This window comes from Cynara cardunculus (genome assembly GCF_001531365.2).
Source record: "Cynara cardunculus var. scolymus isolate 2C chromosome LG 3, CcrdV1, whole genome shotgun sequence".
Taxonomy (NCBI): domain Eukaryota; kingdom Viridiplantae; phylum Streptophyta; class Magnoliopsida; order Asterales; family Asteraceae; genus Cynara; species Cynara cardunculus.
Genome location: NC_037530.1, coordinates 15,039,041 through 15,060,690, shown reverse-complemented (window position 1 = coordinate 15,060,690; position 21,650 = coordinate 15,039,041). Strand labels below are relative to the sequence as shown.

General features: G+C 37.4%; 1 protein-coding gene across 4 annotated transcripts in view; it reads right to left on the bottom strand.

Annotated features, from left to right (window-relative positions):
- Window positions 1–20,687: 20,687 nt before the first annotated feature.
- LOC112509355 (MADS-box transcription factor 27-like) overlaps window positions 20,688–21,650 on the bottom strand; it is a 30,244-nt gene continuing 29,281 nt past the window's right edge. For 3 of the 4 annotated variants that reach the window (XM_025114278.1, XM_025114277.1, XM_025114279.1), the window contains 4 exons: window positions 21,574–21,615; window positions 21,411–21,494; window positions 21,183–21,334; window positions 20,688–21,080 (listed from right to left, as the gene is read on the bottom strand). In XM_025114278.1, the coding sequence (XP_024970046.1) occupies window positions 21,074–21,080; window positions 21,183–21,334; window positions 21,411–21,494; window positions 21,574–21,615 (285 nt within the window). In that variant the 3' untranslated portion in view covers window positions 20,688–21,073. Of the gene's footprint in view, window positions 21,081–21,182; window positions 21,335–21,410; window positions 21,495–21,573; window positions 21,616–21,650 lie in introns of those variants that run through there. The other variant, XR_003068823.1, reaches the window with a different exon arrangement.

Genomic DNA, 21,650 nt, shown 5'->3' with positions numbered 1-21,650 from the left:
CTCTTATTGCCAGAGGACCATTTTCCAGAACCTCTGTGAAAGACAACAGAGGTTCTGTCATTCTTGACTTGCACGATCAAAAAGCTTCTGTTGATGGTCCTCTGTTGTCTTCTGTGGAAGATACCCTTCTGTCAACACTTGCAGAAATACTTTTTCATACTTTTACATTAAGTAAATATTAGAGCTAACACACCTGTTAACATCGTGGACAGGCTCTAGCAGATGGTTGTTGAGGAGGTCGGTTATCAGTTTTTATGAATTTGGGTCTTCAAAAATTGGTTGAAGACCCTTCCCACCATTGTTTCTCTACTACTTTTTCTTCACCTTGCCGGTTCTTATTTCTTTCCGTTACCTCGGCAGCTTTCACAGCCAAAGAAAAGATAGCAGGATCCATAACAATTACAAATTCCCTGATAGAGGGTTTCGAGCCCCAAATATACCTTTTTACCTTTATGGACTCAGAAGAAACGTAATGTTCTGCAAACCGGGAATATTTGATAAACTTTTCAATATAATCCCGCACCGACCTATTTCCTTGTTCTAATTTTAAGAAATCTTCCTCCTTTTGTTTCACCGCAGTCTTAGGACAGAATTGGTTTTTAAATCTGATCACAAATTCCTCCCAAGACATAGTTTGCAGAATATTTGGCTGAGCCGTTGATTCTACATCCCACCAATATAAGGCGTTAGATTTAACATAGAGACTGCAAATCTAACCTTATCCTCCTCAAAACATCTACTGGTGTTAAACACTGATTCAATTTCCTTTATCCAGCACATTACCTTTACTGGATCTGTCTCTCCTGCAAATGTTGGGGGTTCACATGTTAGAAATATTTTACCTTTACTGCTTGCTGATGGAGCTGAAGAATTCATTTCAACTCGTTCAGTTTCCAATCTAGCTGGTAATCCCATAATAGATACCAGAGTTTCTCTTAATTTGGCCATTTCTTCAGCCAGAACATCCCTATTTATATATTTTGGTTGAGACCCCTGCTCCTGATTAACATTTCTCAAAATGGATTCTTCTTGATCGAGATGAACCTCTGTTTGACTTCTTCCTTGAGCCTGACTCCTCCCTCGACCTCTACCCTGGGTTCTTCCCCTGCCTCGATTCCTAGAAATATTAGTTGGAGCATTATCAGGAGATTTGTCTCTTTCTTCGGAATTGGGGCGGGCGATCCTTTCAGACCTTCTTGATCGACTGGCCATCTACAGATATTTTAATATTAAATATCACGTATTCACATTCCCGAATATAATAAGGTGTCTGTGTATAGATATGTACATGTAAATTCATAGTTGCATTAGCCATTTATAATTCGAATTTACCTGACATATTGTCATCTTTAACCCATTATATTCATTCTCAGTTATACTATCTATGTTTGGGACCCTTAATATGTAAATAACAGTTTAAGTCTAGGCATCATGATTTGAATAACTAAATCCCTTAAACTCAGACTCTGATACCACCTTCTGTAACACCCCAAACTCTACATTTGCATATAACATATATTTCATTTAAAAGAAATTTAGATTACATCACATAGGTCCCACTAGTACAAGGACTCTATATGTAAAGAATTTACATATGAAACATTCTAAAAGAATATCCCTACACTATCACATGTAGAACCACATGTATCTTCAAAATATATAGGCATCAGTCTCATCTTCATATAGTAGATAACACATAAGAAAAATAATTATATTTTCCCCTTCCCCTTATTATCCCAAGACCCCGCAGTTCCTCCAATGCACATTTTCAAAATAAAATGAGGGTTAGACCAGAAGGTCTGAGTAAATCCATTCTTTGCAAATGCAGGGTAAAGGTCACCAAAACCTGATAAAAACATCTTTTATATAGAAATAATTGCATTTCAGCCAAAAAAAAATATGCAATTTGTTTCTTAACCAAAATATAAAGCCAATAGATTGCTACAACACATAACACAAAATGCAACATATTGGAACTCTGGATCTCTTAACAGATTTGCATAAAACTCTTATGGCTCAATGGGCTAGAACTCATCTGCCCTTGATAACCAGAGCCTCTGGTTCTACTGACCAGAGCCTTTGCATTCAAACGAAACAATACCCAAACAGAGACCCTCAGGATCAACAGAGTCTCTGGTCCAAAAAGGACCTACCTCAACTTTAAAAGATAAATAAGATAGAATCAGAGCTCCTCTAGTTCTTTGTTTTATTTATAAATATTTTTGAAGAATATATTTGATTTTAAAAGACAGAGCTCAGATACAGAGCTCAGTCAACACAAAATGATTAATCTTCAAGATACGAAGCCTCTATATAATACATAGCGAACTTCTGGTTCATAAAATTCCCAAAACATTTTAAAATCTTTTCCACATGACCAGAGGTTCTCTGGTCCTTCTAGAAGACAAACCAGAGCCCCTTTGCATCATTCTCACATATGGTCAACTTGCTAGATGTAACATCCCAATTCTAATTTCCCATATTATTTGCTAAGTGCGCCTAATTTACATTTTACGAAGTATATTATGTGCTTACATGCGAGAAAATGTTAAGCATGTTGAAATTTTACTACGTGTATTAGTAGTGGCCATATAAGGTAACCAATGATTATTGGGAGTTTGGGGATGAAATTTTAAGGTCATACTTTTTTGGAGTATATGAGAGGATTTAGAAAATTTCATCCCAATCGGAGTTAGANGAGCCTGATGTCGTGACTGGTATTTTTCTTCTTAATGATCGACCTGCACGTATACTATTTGACTCTGGAGCAACTTATTCTTTTGTGTCGCATTATTTTACCCGATTCTTAGAGTCTATGCCTTCTATGCTTGATGAACCATTCACTGTTAGTACTTTCAACGGAGAACTTTTAGATGCCGATAAAGTATAAAAAGATTGTGTGTTAATTCTTCATGACTATAAGTTTTCGATAAATCTGATCTCGGTGGATATACATGGCTTTGATATCGTTATTGGGATGGATTGGTTAGCCAAAAATCATGCCCACATCATTTGCGCTCATCAAATGATTCGGATAGAGAAGGATGACGGAGATTACCTATATGTATATGGGGAAAGACGTATAGGCGATGTGAAGGTAATCTCTATGCTAAAGGCTCGACAATATCTAATAAAAGGATGTTCCTCTTTTCTGGCCTATGTCTCAGACTCATCCAAAGAAGTAAAGAAGACAGTGAAAGATGTGCCAATCGTATGTGAATATCCGGATGTATTCCCCGATGATTTGCCTGGGTTACCACCAGATAGGCAAGTAGAATTCCGGATTGATTTGGTACCCGATGCCTCTCCTATTGCTAAGACGCCTTATCGACTTACGTCGGCAGAAATGAAAGAAATGATGAGCCAGTTACAAGAGTTGTTGGACAAGGGCTTCATTCGACCGAGTGCTTCACCTTGGGGTGCACCAGTACTGTTTGTAAAGAAGAAAGACGGTTCATTCCGGATGTGCATCGATTACAGGGAATTGAACAAGGTAACGATTAAGAATAAATATATGTTACCTCGTATCGATGACTTGTTTGATCAGCTCCAAGGTGCAAGCTATTTCTCAAAGATTGCTCTCAGGTCCGGTTATCACCAGCTGAAAGTAAGTGAGGAAGACGTACCCAAGACAGCTTTCCGAACGCGTTATGGGCATTACAAATTCCTGGTGATGCCATTCGGACTTACAAACGCCCCTGCAGCGTTTATGGACTTAATGAATAGAGTATGTCATCCCATGCTTGACAAGTCTGTCATAGTATTCATTGATGACATTCTTGTGTACTCAAAGTCCGAAGAAGAACATGACATGCATTTATGCGAGATACTTGAGTTACTCAGGAAGGAACATTTATACGCAAAGTTCTCGAAGTGCGAGTTCTGGCTTCGTCAGGTGCAATTTCTAGGACATGTAATATCAGGCGACGGGGTTTCTGTTGATTCGACTAAAATTTAGGCGATCCAAAAGTGGGAACAACCAAAGAATGCAATCGAAGTCAGAAGTTTTCTGGGTCTAGCGGGATATTACAGAYGGTTTATCCGTGACTTTTCGAAGATCGCAGTGCCACTTACATCCTTGACTCGCAAGGATGTTAAGTTTGAATGGACAGAAGCTCAAGATAATGCATTTCTGACTCTTAAAGATTGTTTGACGAACGCGCCTATACTAGCTCTACCAGAGGGTAGTGAAGACTTTGTAGTGTATAGTGATACATCTATACTTGGCCTTGGATGTGTCTTGATGCAGCGTGGCAAAGTGATCGCATATGCTTCTCGCCAACTGAAAGATTATGAGAAGAACTACCCTACTCATGATCTTGAATTAGCAGCAGTAGTCTTTGCTTTGAAACGTTGGCGACATTATCTTTATGGTACAAAGTGTCAACTTTATACCGACCACAAGAGCCTAAAATATTTATTTGATCAACAGACCCTGAACATGCGTCAACAACGTGCTATGGAACTCATCAAAGATTACGACTGTGAKATTCTATATCATCCGGGTAAAGCCAATGTAGTGGCGGATGCTTTGAGTAGGAAGACGTATGCTAGACTTCTATGCTATGTTATCACTCACAATTTGGTTAAATCTAATTTATTCAATGATATTCAAAAGTGGCAGATTGAGGCTTTGAAGCCTGAGAACGTTAAAGTAGAATGAATGGTGGGATATCTTGATTCTCTTTCTGAAGACGGAAGTGGCTTAAAGATCTTTAAGACCCGAATTTGGGTCCTCAGACTTGGCGGTATGCGGGATGTTGTCTTAACGGAAGCACATAAGTCGCGATTATCGATACACCCAGGGAGTACCAAAATGTACCAAGATCTACGTTTAGATTATTGGTGGCCTGGGATGAAGACTGATATTGGACGATATGTCGAGAAGTGTACCACATGCTTACGAGTAAAAGCTGAACACCAGAAACCGTATGGTAGTTTACAGCCTCCCGAGGTACCGATGTGGAAATGGGAAGAATTAACCATGGATCTGGTTACTAAACTACCAAAGACCCAATGAAAATACGATAGTATTTGGGTTATAGTTGACCGGTTGACCAAATCTGCACTGTTCTTACCCGTCCGAGAGTCTTATTCTATGGATCGATGGGCACAGTTATACATCAACGAAGTTGTCTCGCGACACGGTGTACCAGTAAAGATTATCTCTGATYGTGACTCCCGATTCAYTTCTAAATTCTGGGCTGGATTTCAACAAGAGTTGGGAACACATCATGTGTTTAGTACGGCCTATCATCCTCAGACTGATGGACAATCCGAACGAACCATTCAGACCCTCGAGGATATGCTACGTGCATGTGTCTTAGAATTTGGTGGAAGTTGGGATGCTTACCTACCCTTGGTTGAGTTTTCTTACAACAATAGTTACCAATCGACCATTGGAATGGCTCCCTACGAGGCTTTATACGGGCGTAACTGTCGTACACCCATGTGTTGGCGAGAGACAGGAGAGGAAATTTTAGTTGGTCCCGAGTTGATTCAGATCATGCATGACAAGATTCAGATTATTCGTGATAGAATGAAAGCTGCCCAAGATCGTCAAAAGTCTTATGCGGATCGCCGCAAAAGGCCAATCGAGCATACCCAGTGACGATAGGCTCCCTGCTAGTCCTATGTGTTCCATTGTTTGGTTATTCCGACATGTTTCTTTAGACCGTTTGATTAACGTATGATATTAGTCCCTTGCAAAGGAATTGACCTGGTATCATTTGATAATTACTTATTATTTGCATTTCGAAATAAGCATGTTATATCATGTGAATTGTTGGAATCTGGCACTTGGTCTTTGGTTATATTATGGACAACCCTTATTTCGTAAGTGTTACTCTCAATTTATTGTTCATTGATATAACCATTCAATTGACTGGTTTATGGTTCCCGTGTATTTGTATAAACTTGATTTCAATAGCATTTGTTTAGACTATTTATCTCACTAAGCCATGTGCTTATTACGTTAGTTCACTTTTTTTTTAGGAAAGAAAGAAGATAAAGGCAAGAACCCTGTGTAGTTAGTTCGTGATTAGTTTGGGGATCGTTGTCAAACCTTGGTATATATATATATATAATTATGTCTAGTTTCTATTTTGGGTTGTAAATATATCCGGGTAGTTATTATGTTGTCCCCATTTTTGGTTGGTAAATGTTTTAATTATAAGATTGTAAGCTTTTGTTTTGGATTTGGAAATACTTATTAAAGTATAATTAGCTTTTGGTGGTTTACTTAGAAAATGATATCTCGTATGTTATGTTTTGGTGAAATCGTAACCGAGGTGTTACATTAGACATCATAGGCAATTAATGCCTCTGGTTATAAATCATTTTCCCTTTCTCAATAACATCAAAGTTATTATTTCTAAAGAGAACAATATCTCTAAATTATCAAGTTACAAAGAAATGTTGATTTAGAATTATTGTATCTGATAATGATAATAACAAGAGTTATAATAATACCCACACCTGCAATTGCCACTCTTATATCCATAGGTACACCTTTCCTTGATATGTCACCCTTGTTTGTTCTTTAAAACAAGGTTCCTTACCAGAACAGACTTACGTCACCACGTCTGGAAGTACCCATACGCAGTTCCAAGCCAGAACAGACAAATGTCACCACTTCTAGGGGAATTATTTCTTAAAACAAAGTTTCATTCCAGAACAGACTTACGTCACCAGGTCTGGAAGAAACATTTCCCAAAATATAGTTTCAAACCAGAACAGACTTACGTCACCACGTCTGGAAGAAACATTTCCCAAAATATAGTTTCAAANGAAACATTTCCCAAAATATAGTTTCAAACCAGAACAGACTTACGTCACCACGTCTGGAAGAAACATTTCCCAAAATATAGTTTCAAACCAGAACAAACTTATGTCACCACGTCTAGAAGAAACATTTCCCAAAATATAGTTTCAAACCAGAACATACTTTCATCACCACGTCTAGAAGAAACATTTCCCAAAATATACTTTCAAACCAGAACAGATTTACGTCATCACGTTTGGAAGAAACATTTCTTAAAATATAGTTTCAAACCAGAACAGACTTATGTCACCACGTCTGGAAGAAACATTTAATATTTTTTCCATTTTCTTAAAAGATATAAAATACCTCTTTTCACTATATAACAGTTTTAAAAACCAAATAAATGTTAATTGTGAAATCCCATTATCAAAAATTCAAGTTCAACAATAACTTCATTAAGTCAACTCTCATCCGGACAAGTCTATCCGGACAACACATATCCGGACAATACTCAGCCCGACACTCTTATCCGGATGCCACATGACTAAATATAGCAAGAACATCTTATCCAGACACACCTTCTCCGGACAATATAGTGTCCGGACTTAAACTCAATTGGTCAGGCATACGATCACTAGTCCGGGAAATCACATAACCGGATACACACTCATCGGACAACAGGAAAGGGTACAATTCTCATCCAATCAACACTAACATCACCCTACCCTGCACCTGTTAAAGCTATGGCTGGTAAGGACATTCCTCGGACAATACTTGTCCGGATAACCTTATCCGGTCAATGAAGTTTCAACAAGTACAGATACAGCATATTCAAATTATACATCATCATTTCATAGATATAAAACTAGTAATCAAATCATATTCAAAGGCTGTTTTTAATAAACACTCACCTTTGCAAATTCAGAATTTTGAAAAAAACAGCAACACGAATCAGAATTGATCCAACTTCAATTTCCAAACTTAGCAATGAAAACCCACAGAAACTCTCTCTCTCTCTCTCTCTCAATTTCTTTCCAAGAATGGCAAGAAGCTTGCCTTTCTCAAATAAATCACTTTTATACTCTTCCTTAAAAAGGAAGGCGGCTGATTAATATACATAACCCTCATGCATGCACATGTATATTTAAAAGAACATACATCAACTCTTCATGCATGCCCATGAATACATATAAAATACACACACACACACACACACATATATATATATATATATATCCATAATTCTCGTACATAAAATATACACACGCACATATTAATCTTATGTAAGCATGTATCAACATGATCAATTATAACAATTAATCAAATATTCATGTGATCACATAATCAGGTAATCACATACCAATTACCTCAGGTGATAACCAGAACCCAGTTATCACACTTGCAGAATATGATGTATCTGATTTACCCAAAGTTAATGAACTAGTGGTTTCAGTTCTGCAAGTTATACAACTTTTTGAACCATCTGAAGCTGGTTGTTCAACATCAAATTATGTTCATCCAGAAACTACAGGATTGACTGAGGGGGGTTTGCTACAGTCATGGCTACTAAAGAAGAAGAAGAAGAAGAAGAGTATTGGCTATCCTCAACATTTGAGGGAATAGACCAATGTTTGAAGGCTTAGTCCTGTGATCAAGAATCCTTGATCCAATCCTACAGATGAGAAAGTTGCTTTGATCGGGGTACTTTATTGCTAGGATTCTGGCTAGAATCTTGCTCAAGAACCTGGTGTAGGGAACCATCTTTTCTCATTGACGCTTTGACAGCTTCAGTACCATATCATCAAATATTAGCAGGAGCATAGTTGACGTTGATGTTTATGATGAGTAAACAGCCGATGTCTAGCGCCATCCTGCTTGCTTGATCTTGGCCTCCTGTTTTCTCACCCATATGTGAAGACATGTATTGCCAGACAGCTGACATCTGGTTCTTCTCAATCTTGGTCAGTGACTTGTTGAGCTTTGAGTTGGAGTCTTTCTTCAACAGCCAGTAATAGTGGATATCGTCAAGAAATTTGACGATATGGTCATTGCCTGGATCGCTGGAGTAGGAAACACTCTTTGGGAGCCGTAGAACAGTGTGAACCATTGTAAAGCCAAAACTCACCGACATATTGTTGATCTTATAGAAGATCTTGAGGATGGAGTTTCCATCCTTGTCTTTCATGGTCTTTGCTTTGGCAATGTACAAGAAATGTCTCAGGATATCCTTCACCATTACAAGTTGGAAGGTGAGAGCATATCCCAAAACACTATTATTGAGGAAAGAAGCTGCATCCGCAAAGTGGGGTTTGTTTGCAGGAATTTCCAATAGTGCAATGTGATTGTTTGGTTTGAAGGAGAAATCTTCAAGAGCAAAGTTCACGTTCGATGCAGCAGCCATTTCTGTAAGAAGAAAAGAGATAAATGGAATCATACACACGATTATGTTAGAAAGCACCTTTGGAACAAAAGTTTGAAGGATAAAATTTTCATTTGAAAAACCAGAAGAAATTAGAGTTTTTTCAAAAAGATTTTAGAAACGTGGTTAATATAAATCAAGAAAGAGAAGGATTTATATAACCAGATGTTTGTATTTGAAAGGAAGAAAGAAGGTTTTTAAAATGTGATAATGGATCACAGTTCATCAGCGACAAAACTTGTCGACTTTTTGGAGGATGAAATATAAAATTAGTTACGTCCACCCTTGTTATCCTCAGTCAAATGGATTAGTTGTGTCCAACAATAAAGTTATTATCAATTCGTTAAAGAAAAGACTGAAAGTTGTCAGAAGTAAGTGGGTTGAAGAACTTCCCTCAGTACTATAAGCTAATCGTACAAGTCCTCATATATCTACAGGTCAGACCCCCTTTTCACTAGTTTACAGATGCCAAGTAGTTTTTATTGTCGACACTAAATTACATTTCGCACGGCACCAATTGATCGACCATAACGTAGTCGATTTAAGTTATGACATTAATGCACTTGAAGAATTACGAGAGTCAGCATTAATAAGAATGGCCTCTCAGAAGCAGAGGTAGCTCGACATTTTAATAAAAATGTCAAGATGAAAGTCTTCCATGTGGGCGACTATGTCTTGCGACGTGTTTATCCTAACACCAAAAAGCTTAGTATAAGAAAGCTTTCCACTAGTTTAGAAGGACCTTATAGAATCTCCAAGATCATGGGAAAATATGTCTATAAATTACAAACAATGGATAATCGCGACATCCCAAGGAGTTGGAATGCGGTACACTTGAAAAAAGGTACTTTTTCAAGTCTCTTTTGATTATATTCTTCTCTACGATATAGTTACTGACTTAATCAACAGAGGGTCATTGGTCAAACCAATTACCACCAGTAAATTGTTTTCCTTGCAGATACGCACCACTACAAGGCTTGGGATGACGCAAGAAGGATGAAACCCAATTGACATGTTAAAAATAAGCACCAAAGTAATAAATGATAACTTTTTATTTTGCATTTTTTTCATATTGAAAGAAATATCTTGAGTTTTTTATTTTTTTTTTGTATATTATAGGGTGCATCACATTATGAGCTAGCCATCCAAAGTCTCGTTACGGCTCTGGTGGGTTCCCTTAAGAAGCCACTTACACAAAGGTTGCACTCATTGTGGGACTTAATATATCTTCTCATATAATAAATTATATTTTACCTCTTTATTTGGTAATAAATATACTTTCGCATATCTATAAGACCAAATTCATTTGATCTCTAAAAAATATTATGAATCCTTAACTTTCAAGGAATCCATCAGTGGTTCCTTGTTCATAGACAAGGAGGATTCACGACAAAAGGAAGGAAAATTATCGACAACCTTACCTCCTTTATCACTGAGCAGTCATATAGGGGCCTTAGCTAGATCTATAAGAATTTACCTATCCTAATAACAAAAAACCTAACTTAAATGATACAATGTAACTTAAAGCACTCATTTCAACCATATATATGCTAAGTCACTACACACCACATGACAAATGCATGATCCTTAAGTAAAGCATAAACTTAACAATCGCTCGTATCTACGACACATATGCCTTGTCACATGAACACCCCTACCGGAAAATATCATGTACATCCTCTACTTATGTACTTATCCGCTTGATCTCCAAGGACAAAGGGCAAACGCTCGAATACTTTAAAATTTTAAAATTACCCAAGTCATCCTAAAGATCATCCTTTTCGACATTTACTTTTAACATGTTCGACCAAATGTCATTCTAAGGTCATTATTATATTTGTACAACAGAGATTATATGTGACAGATGATATAAGCAAAAGCAACACCTGTATTGTTAAACCCCATAATTCATAATGTAAAAAGTAATGAAAAAACAATAAGTGATGAAGAACCAGAAGACCGATGAAGACATCAACGCAGAAACGGCTAAGTATGGAGTACAACCAGAGGACCGATGGACGACCTAGGATGCGATGGAAAGAGCATCCTCATCGATCCTCTGGTTATCAACACTTAGTGAATTCTCCAGCAAATCATCCAGAAGCATAAAATGAAGATCTAAAGATAAGGATGATTTATCACACCATAAATGACAGCTGGAGATGACATGTCGACAGCTAGACTTCAAGTTTATCTATAATGTTAAAGCTTATCTGTTAATAGCAGATTAGCTATAAAGTCTCGTTGGATAGTTATCTTCTTATTAGCTAATTAGTATAAATAGGTGATTAGGCCTATTGTAAAAAGAGTCGCTTGAATAGCTTTAYGTTTTTCTTATAATCAAAGTGAAACCTTTGAAGCTCAAGATTGTTCTTAATTGTTTCTTAATTTCTTCTTGAGTGTTCATAACTTTCTTCGAGTGTTCATAACTTTCTTCGTTAAATCACTATAATTTGGTTATTCTTAACTAGATTATTAGTGTTATTGAGAGATCTGGGATCAACAATTGGTATMAGAGCTAATTGATTGAATTTCCAATCAAAACGATCAATCAAAATCTCTCAATTTTTGATCTTCTTTCTCGTCAAGATCACAAATTTTTCTCTTCAAAATTCTCATGGCCAACTGGAATTCTGCTTATAATGTTGGTTCCCTCACCAAGCCCCCAACTCTCCAACGAGAAGATTATCCACAATGGAATATCAGAATGATGAATTTCTTGGAAGGAATGGACAGGAACCTCCTGCGATCTATAATGGAGGGCCCTTACATTCCACAAACTCTTGTCCCAAGAGTTCCAGGAACAAACACCACGGCTGAAATTCCTGCCTACTACATGCCCAAAGATGAAAAAAATTGGGATGAAGATGACAAGGAAAGAGTAGAAACTGACAAAAAGGCCAAAAGGTTGATAATCATGGTCTTACCAAATGAAATCTTCCAATCCCTCGACGCATGTTCCACAGCCAAGAAACTATGGGATGAACTGGCAAGTCAACTGGAAGGAGGAGCAAAAACGAGAAARAATCGTAGAGCACAATGTCTCAACGAGTATACTAACTTCAAGGCCCTCCCTGATGAACCAATACAGAAAACTTATGATCGTTTTAACACATTGATCAATCAATGTCGTYGAAACGACATCTCCAGAACCAAGRAAGAAAACAATGYTTTATTCCTTAAWAGTYTRGGMGATGAATGGACTCAACTRTCTATGTCCCTTCAAGCAAACCAGGACCTAGATAGTTGGTCACTTCATGATCTGTATGGAACGCTTGCAGCACAAGAAAATGACATAATGAAAAGGAAGGTTTCTATTGGTGGACCTCTTGCCCTTGCTGCCGACGAAAAGGAAAAATCAAGGACTTCCACCAAAGAATATAAAAAGAAAGGCAAGAAAGCATTGGTGGTAGAATCGGAATCTGAAGAAGAAACCTCTGAATCAGATGACGAAATTAGAGCTTTTGCCAAATCTTTGGCCTTGATCACAAAGCAGTTCCAGAAAAAGTTCATCAAGAAACCTTATGAACGAAAAGAGTTCAAAAGGGAAAGATASYAGTCATCATATGAAAGAAAGCCATCTAAATTCCATCAGAGGGAAGAAAGAAGAGATGAAAGAGAAGAGAGAGAAGAAAGAAGAGAAGACAAAAGAGACGAGAGAAAAGAAGACAAGGATGGAAGGAAGAATGACCTTCGATGCTTCAGATGTGGAAAGCTAGGACATTTCTCCAAAGAATGTCGAGGACGATTGGTAAAGGATGTTGATTATTACAAGAACAAATACAAATATAATTCCAGAGAGCGAAGCCTGATGGCTGAAAAAGAAAATAGGGTGTCCGACTCTTCATCAGACGATGAGGACAAAGCACTCATATGTCTAATGGCCACGTCCAACGCAGAATCTGCCTACAACTCTGATGACCAGGTATGTGAGTCTACTTCCATTGAAACCAATTTTGCCCCATCGGAGCTAGAGTTAAGGTAATAAAACTTTCAGAAGATTTCTTGAAATTAAAAGAGAAATTAAATTTTGAAAAATCTGAAAGGATAAAAGCGGAAAAAGAAGCAAGTTTCTACAAAAGAGAAACTGATCTTCTAACTGAAGAAAAAGCTGAACTCGCAAAGGAAAAGACTCGCCTAAGCCCACTTAAGAAATCAGAGGAAGATAAACTTCTGGAATTAAACAAACGAATAACTAAGGGCCTAGAAAAGAAAACTAAGGCCTCAAAAGAATCTGAGGCAGAGAGACTAAATTCAGTAGCTCTTAAAGATTTCTTTCAAAAAGAGCGGGAAATTCTTCATCAGAAGCTCCAAACCAATGAACTTTTGATGAAGAAATATAAAGATGCCCAAGACGTCTATGAAAAATTAAACAGCCAAAAGGATACTCAAGGGATTGGATTCAATGAATTGGATTCCTTCATCAAATCAAAGAAATCCACCCTTGAATCCACTTTCAAACTTGGATGCATTCAAAAACCCGACTTTTGGGATGCGATGGAAAGAGCATCCTCATTGATCCTCTGGTCATCAGCACTTAGTGAATTCTCCAGCAAATCATCCAGAAGCATAAAATGAAGATCTAAAGATAAGGATGATTTATCACACCATGAATGACAGCTGGAGATGACATGTCGACAGCTAGACTTCAAGTTTATCTCTAATGTTAAAGCTTATCTGTTAATAGAAGATTAGCTATAAAGTCTCGTTGGATAGTTATCTTCTTATTAGCTAATTAGCATAAATAGGTGATTAGGCCTATTGTAAAAAGAGTCGCTTGAATAGCTTTAYGTTTTTCTTATAATCAAAGTGAAACCTTTGAAGCTCAAGATTGTTCTTAATTGTTTCTTAATTTCTTCTTGAGTGTTCATAACTTTCTTCGTTAAATCACTATAATTTGGTTATTCTTAACTAGATTATTAGTGTTATTGAGAGATCTGGGATCAACATGTATTAATATTCAAAAATCACAATTTTTGCTATCGACAACCATATAAAGACATCGTTCCATAATATGATTCAAATCCAAGGTATATATAATGACTAATCCATGTCAATCTTGAAAACCAAATCCAAGGTTTCATTGCTATGTCATTGTTGAAAGAACAAATTTAAGGATTAATCAGCTTGCAAACTCAATGTTACTTGTTTTAGGATTAGATTCAAGTCTCGTATGACTACCAAATGCATCCTAAAAGAAACTGTGGTAATAAGTATTTTATCTTACACTTATTTACATTTTACATCCCGCTGCATTGCACAGGTTGACAACTAGTTAAATCGTAAATCAATTGCTTCCAAACACAATCATTTTCATGATTGACCCTTGGGCATATAACTAAGAAAAAAACTTGTTGCACATTGAGGGAACCAAAGTAGATCCAATTTAGTTTTATGGACCATGTTTTTAATGAATGTGTTAGTCAGCAGAAAACAAAGTAGAAAGACGAAAACCAAATGACTCGGTTTCCCAATCGTACTTAAAAGCCGAAAACAAGTAATGACAATCTAACCAAGCAATCAAAGTAAATAAATAGTAGAGACAATGTAACAGAGATTTATGTGGTTCAGTAAGACTGCCTACATCCACACCAGATGAGAGAGCTTTTTTGTATTAGGTTAAGAATCGACCTCATTTTCCTTTTGCAAGATATCAGTGTTTTTCTATTTTTCTCACTTTTCTCGTCTCTCTTACCGCTATCAACATTTGAAGGTAGCTTACATATACAAGAGAATGGGCTTATTTGACCATGGGCCAAGTACTGGGCCTTTTTAGTTGATCAGAATGTTCTTCCTGTATAAGGCATGCCCACACCTTATTACAAAACATGTTCTATTCCAACTCTTCATTATAATAAGAGTATTTTTTGAATAAGGTATGCACACACCTTATTACAAGACAACTTCTGTCCAACACACTTACAATTCTCCACCTCGTACCACATTTGATGGACCTCAAATTTGGACGATCACCAACAAAAATTGTACACCTCTTGATATGTAGAACTCAAATGATTGCACCATTTGACCATGGTTGCCTACGTACCCTCACCTGGAATCAAGCCACTGTAATTCATTCCAATTGACTGCATCATTTGACCACGAGTGCCTATGTACCCTTTGCTTGGGATCAAGCAGTCGTAGTTCATTTCATGGGGTGATGTCTCCACCTAGGATTAAGCCATCATAGTTCATCTCTTATAGACAATCGACACCACAGGGCCATTGCCTACAAGAACAATCAACAACGAATGATATTAAGTAAGTTCAAGCAATGCTTAAACTTACCATTGGGTACTACCTTGGTTAACATGTCTGCAGGGTTCTCATCCATGTGCACCTTCATAAGAGAAATATCACCATCCTATATGACATCCTGCACAAAATGATATTTGGCATTACTATGTTTGGTACGAGCATGGTAAACTTGATTCATAGCTAAGAAAATCACACTTTGACTATTTCATCACAAGTCCACACAATCTTTCTCAAAACCTAAATCATCTAAAAAAACCCCACAACCACAGTGCTTCCTTCACTCCCTCTGTCACAGCCATGTACTCTGCCACTATAGTAGAAAGTGTCACTGTTTCTTGTAACATTGATCGCCAACTAAGTCGAGCACCATATCTTTTGAACACATAACCATTAGATCACCATCATGATTTGAATCCACAAATCTGCTAACGTGACATGTATCCCCACCAAAACATAAACCCATATCAATCATGACTTTTAAATATTTCAGGACCCATTTCACCGCTTCCCAATGTGCCTTCCCCGAGTTTGCCATGTACCTACTGACCCACACCAACCGCTTGTGCAATATCTGGACATGTAGACACCATGCCATACATCAACTACCGACTGCACTAGCATAAGGTACACACTCCATGTGTGCCTTCTCTTCTATTGTAGTAAGAGACTATTACTAAAGTGCTTCATATGTGGAACCAATGGAATCACTACTAACTTAATATCTTTCATCCCGAACTTCAATCACCCACTCAATTTAACCTTTCTGGCTCAAGAACAATTAATGGCTCGACCTCTCTCTTCTAATCTCCATACCCAATATTTTCTTGGCAGCACTCATGTCCTTCATCTCAAACTCTTCACCAAGTTGATTTTTCAACATATCCATCTCTACCTTGCGCTTCGAAGCAATAAGCATGTGATCTATATACAAAAGAAGATAGATATAGTCACCTCCACAAAGTTTTTGCAGATAAACACAAGAATCATACTTACTCCAAGAGAACTCATGCTTTACATGAAGGAGTCAAATCTCTTGTACCACTGTCGAGGATATTGCTTCAATCCATAAAATGATTTCCTCAAACGACATACATGACGTTCTTTGTCCACAACCTCGTATCGCTCAGGTTGATGCATATACATTTCCTCATCCAAGTTCCCATGCAAGAAGGCGGTTTTTACATCTAGTTGTTTCCGCTCCATATCACCATGAGCAACAATACTCAATAGCACCCAAATGGAAGTGTGCTTCACTATCAGAGAAAAGATCTCATTATAGTCCACTCCCTCTCTCTGTGCAAACCCCTTATCCACTAGCCTTGCCTTGTATCTTGTACCACTAAGCTTGGAAGGATCCTCTTTCTTCTTGTATACCCATTTACAACCAATGGCTTTCTCCCTACAGGCAATGGGACTACCACCTATAGTTGGTTCTTTCGAAGAGACTCCATTTCCTCTTCCATAGCAGCCAACCAACTCTAACTATTATTATTCTGAATAGCTTCCTTGAAGGAGACTGGCTCATCTTCCTCCACTAAGAGTGCGTACTCAACCAAGTTTTCTTGCCCATAATGCTTCAAGGGTTGATCAGACCCCAACTTTTGAACCTTTTTATATGCTCGCCTCGACCTAGTGAAAACCGAACTGTATTTGAGCTCTTGTTCATCTGATTCATGTACATTTTCTTGATGAACCGTCACATATTCAATCTCATCATGATTATCTCCATGGATCTTCCCCTTAAAAATGACTAGAACCTTGTTAGCTTTTAGGTTCTATTTCCACCACTTGAGACTTAATCGTCTCAATGTCATCACCACCAGGCACCGTAGCTTTCAAAGTAGCTACCTTGGAGTTCTCATCAAAAGTAACATCTCTGTTGATTATAAACTTGGAATCTTCTAAACACCAAAGGTGATAGCCTTTCACACCAGATGCATATCCCAAGAAAATTACCTTCTTGGATCTTGTTTCAAGCTTTCCCTCACTAACATGATAATAAGTTGTGTATCTGAAGATTCTGAGTTTCTCATAATCTGCATATTACCTGACCATACCCTATAGGTACATCTCCATCTAAAGACACATGAGGAGACCAATCCGATTGACAATGTAGCAAGTTTGTATCAACAAACTCTTCCCACCATTCTCTGCCCAGAACAACATGTGATCATATACACATCACTCTCTCGCAATGTGCGGTTTGGCCTCTCCGCGACCCTGTTTTGTTGCGGTATTTCCTAACCATCCAATATCTAATAATTTCTTCCTAATCACGAAACTCCTTGAAGGAACCCTCTGTATACTCTATACCGTTATTAGAAAGTAGTGTCTTCAATTTCTTGTCCGCTCTGTTCTCAATCATTGCGTTCCACTTCTTGAACGTGTCAGATACCTTATTCTTATGTTTCAGAAAATAAATCCAAACATATCTAGAATGATCATCCACAAAAGTGACAAAATATCAGGAACCTCCCTTGGAAGTGACTGAAGCCGGACTCCAAACATCTGTGTGCACATAGTCCAAAATTCCTCTGCTTTTGTGTTTGCTTGACTTGAATAAACTCGATGTGCATTACCGTACAAGCAATGCTCACAAAAATCCATACAAGGCTTCTTCAAGTTCTTTAACAAACCTTATATACCAAGCAAATTTAGACCTTTTTCTGACATATGCCTAAGTTGCCTATGCCATAACCGAGTGCTCTTACATGGGTCTGCACCACTAACATTCGTTCCAATCATCACGCTTTCTGTCACTGTTATACGCGAAAGAACATAAAGGTGTCCTTGACAAATACCTTTCATTACAACCAAAGAACCAAGAACAACCTTATTTACTCCATACCATGTAACTATCTTACACCCACCGCATTCCATGACACCAACATAAATGAGATTCTTCTTCAACTTTGGAACATGTCGTATATCCAATAAAGTTCTGACCACTCCATCATGCATTCTGATTCTAATAGAACCGAGCCCAACTGTTTTGCAGGAACGATTATTCCCCATCACTACGTTTCCACATCTAGGCTTCTATAGTTAGTAAATCGCTTCCTATTTGGCATATATGCTAAGAGCAACCTGAATCAAGAATCCATTTAGCGGATATTTCATCATTGGAATTGACAAAGTAACAGTCATCGTTGCTTCCATCTCCCGAAGCATTACTAGCCTCTTGTTTCTCTTGTGCCTTTCCTTTCTTGTTGTTTCTGTCTTTGTTCCATCCTACTCTCTTGTTAGAACAATTTGCTTTGTAATGCCCGAGTTCACCACACTTGAAACACCGTCTTTCTACAAGAGGTCTAGATTTTGATCTAGACTTTCCTCCCTTGCCTTTTCTTCTCTCATTGCTTCTACCTCTTGCAAACAATCCTTGTGTTTGTTCTTTGTTACCACTAGCAGCAACCATGTCACTGGTTGCAATCTTTCAAAGATCATCCGCTAGAATTGACGTTCTAGTCTCATCCATCCTAACACTATCACCCACAAGCATCAATTTGTGCACAAGATTCTCATAAGACTTCGGCAATGAACGAAGTAGTAAAAGTGTTTGATCCTTATCTTCTACCTTCACATCAATGTTCTTTAAATCTAATATACACCTATCAAACTTACTAATGTGTTCCCGGATTAGAGAACCTTCATCCATATTGCAAGTAAATAATTTGGACTTCAAGTAGATCCTATTTGTTAGAGTTTTCGTCATGAAATTTTCCTCCAACTTTTGCCTCACTGCAACCGCTGATGCCTCATTATCAACCAAAAAAGCAACATCCTTTCAAGGCATAAAATGATCAATGCTCGTGCTTGAAGATCTAACTCCTGCCAATCTTCGTTGGACATATCTTTGTGCTTCTTTGCCTTATCCGTCAAAGCCTTGTGTAACTTTTGGGAGATTAGCAAATTTTTCATTTGCATCCTCCAATAGGAAAAATCATTTTTCCCATTAAACTTATCTTACTCATACTTCCCAACTGTGATTGTTCCACTTGTAGACGTCATTTACCCACTTGTTTCAGAATCTGCCTCTCTCAGGACTTATATCATACACCTTGTGTGCCATAATATATACCACCCAAACACCTTAAACCTGAGCTGTACTACCCAAATTTGATATCCAGCTTTGATAACAATTGTTGGTCAGCAAAAGACAGAGTAGAAAAGACGAAAATCAAATAACCTGGTTTCCCAATCGTACTCAAAAAGCGAAAATAGGTAATGATAATATAACTAAGCAATTAAAGTAAATAAAGAGTAGAGACAATGCAACAGAGATTTACATGGTTCAGCAAGATTACCTACATCCACACCAAAAGAGATAGCCCTTTTGTATTAGGTTAAGAATCGGCCTCCTTTCCCTTTATAAGATACCAGTGTTTTTCTATTTTGCTTACTTTTCTCGTCTCTCTTACTGCTCTCAACATTTGAAGGTAGCTTACATATACAAGAGAATGAGCCTTTTTGACCATGGGCCAAGTATTGGGCCTTTTTTAGTTGATCAGAATATTCTTCCTGCATAAGGCGTGCCCACGCCTTATGACAAGAGATGTTATGTTCCAGCTATTCATTATAATAAGATTATTACTTGAATAAGGTATGTCTACGCCTTATTACAAGATAGCTTCTGCCCAAGACATTTACAGAATGTTTTTCATTTGATGGACATAATTCAAAAACTTGTTGCACATTGAGTTAACCACCACAATACATATACTTATATGAACAACATTCTCTTCACATAAGATACTCTTACAGACAATGTCTGTATGATCCACATAGTATGAGGTGAAAAAATGGTTGAGCATGTGAAGATTTATGGCAGATGATGGTTTATCTCGCATGTCACTATTTTCCACGATGCATATATTGTTCCATAATTTTTGTAGTCGACTTTAGGTGTATATGATCTAGATCTTGGGTTGCTGTTTGTATCCAATTCCTTATTTCCATTCAGCATATTCACTTTGTTGGCCCTGTTTAAGGAGAAGAAGATGGGTGGTGACACCACAAAATGGAAAATGGAAAAAACAAATGGAATCTTATATCTTTTCTCCTTTTCATATAAATGATACACATGATTTCTTGAACATATGAACATGTTTTTCCTTCTTTCTTCATATTTATTTCGAAGTTTTTCTTTTCATGTTTTTAAGGTGATGAGCATTACTTTCTACTGTATAAGTTCATCAAGTGCATGCTTCAATATCACCTTGTTATCTGTTTTTTAGGATTTTCTTGTGGTAGAAGTGTTATACGGTATTCAAAGAGAGAACTATTTACATCCCCTTTCATGGAGTACCACAAACCAAGTACGAGTGTCCTAATTTCATGTCAAAAAGCTCAAAAATAAGTACAAATCTATGGAATTCAATAACACCCACTCATGCAATTCTTTGACCATCTCTTTTTATTACTTGTATTCTGGACATGATGTTGGCATCTGGTTTCTTTGGTCACCTCCCACGTGCCAAATTTGTTCCCATCAATTTTGTCCATACTTTGTTCATTCTCTTCTGAATTGTCTGCGGTCAGCAGATCAGTCACAAATATGAAATAAACTTAATAACTAGGCACACATCTTCAATAAGGATAAACTTCTGCCAGTTCATACATCTATCTGATGTAGGTTATAATCTGCAGGAATATTTCAAAAGTAATTGTTTGATCAAGATACTAGATATAGAATAATGAAAATTTAAAGATAAATTTGACAATACACAACGCAAGAGATATTACGACAGATTTGTAGATTGCATTCGTGCTTCAGTGGCGTTGTGTTGCTGTGGCATGGAAAGCTGGAGTTGAATGGGGGCATGTGGATCCTCTGTTATTCTTAGTGCACTTGTCACATTCTTGTTTGCTGCATCTACATCCCTTGTTGGATAAACCTGAGATATAAAGGACTTTTTGGTTCAAGTGACAAGAGTGCCAGGAGGTACTTGGCTTTAATTATTTACAAAATACCTGCTTATACAATCCCATATTTTCTTCTCGAACTCGGTTTATCTTATCATGCAGTTCCATGTTTTGTTGGTGAATGAAGTTCCCCTGCAAAACAAGTTTGATTACTTGACGGTACTTTCTCTAGACCATAAGATCTGATCAGTTTCCAAGGTTTAAGGTTGACCTTCTGCTTAAGTTCTTCTACTTCATTAACGAGAAGTTGGTCCTGCGAATTAAGTAATTGTCATAATGCAACTGTTC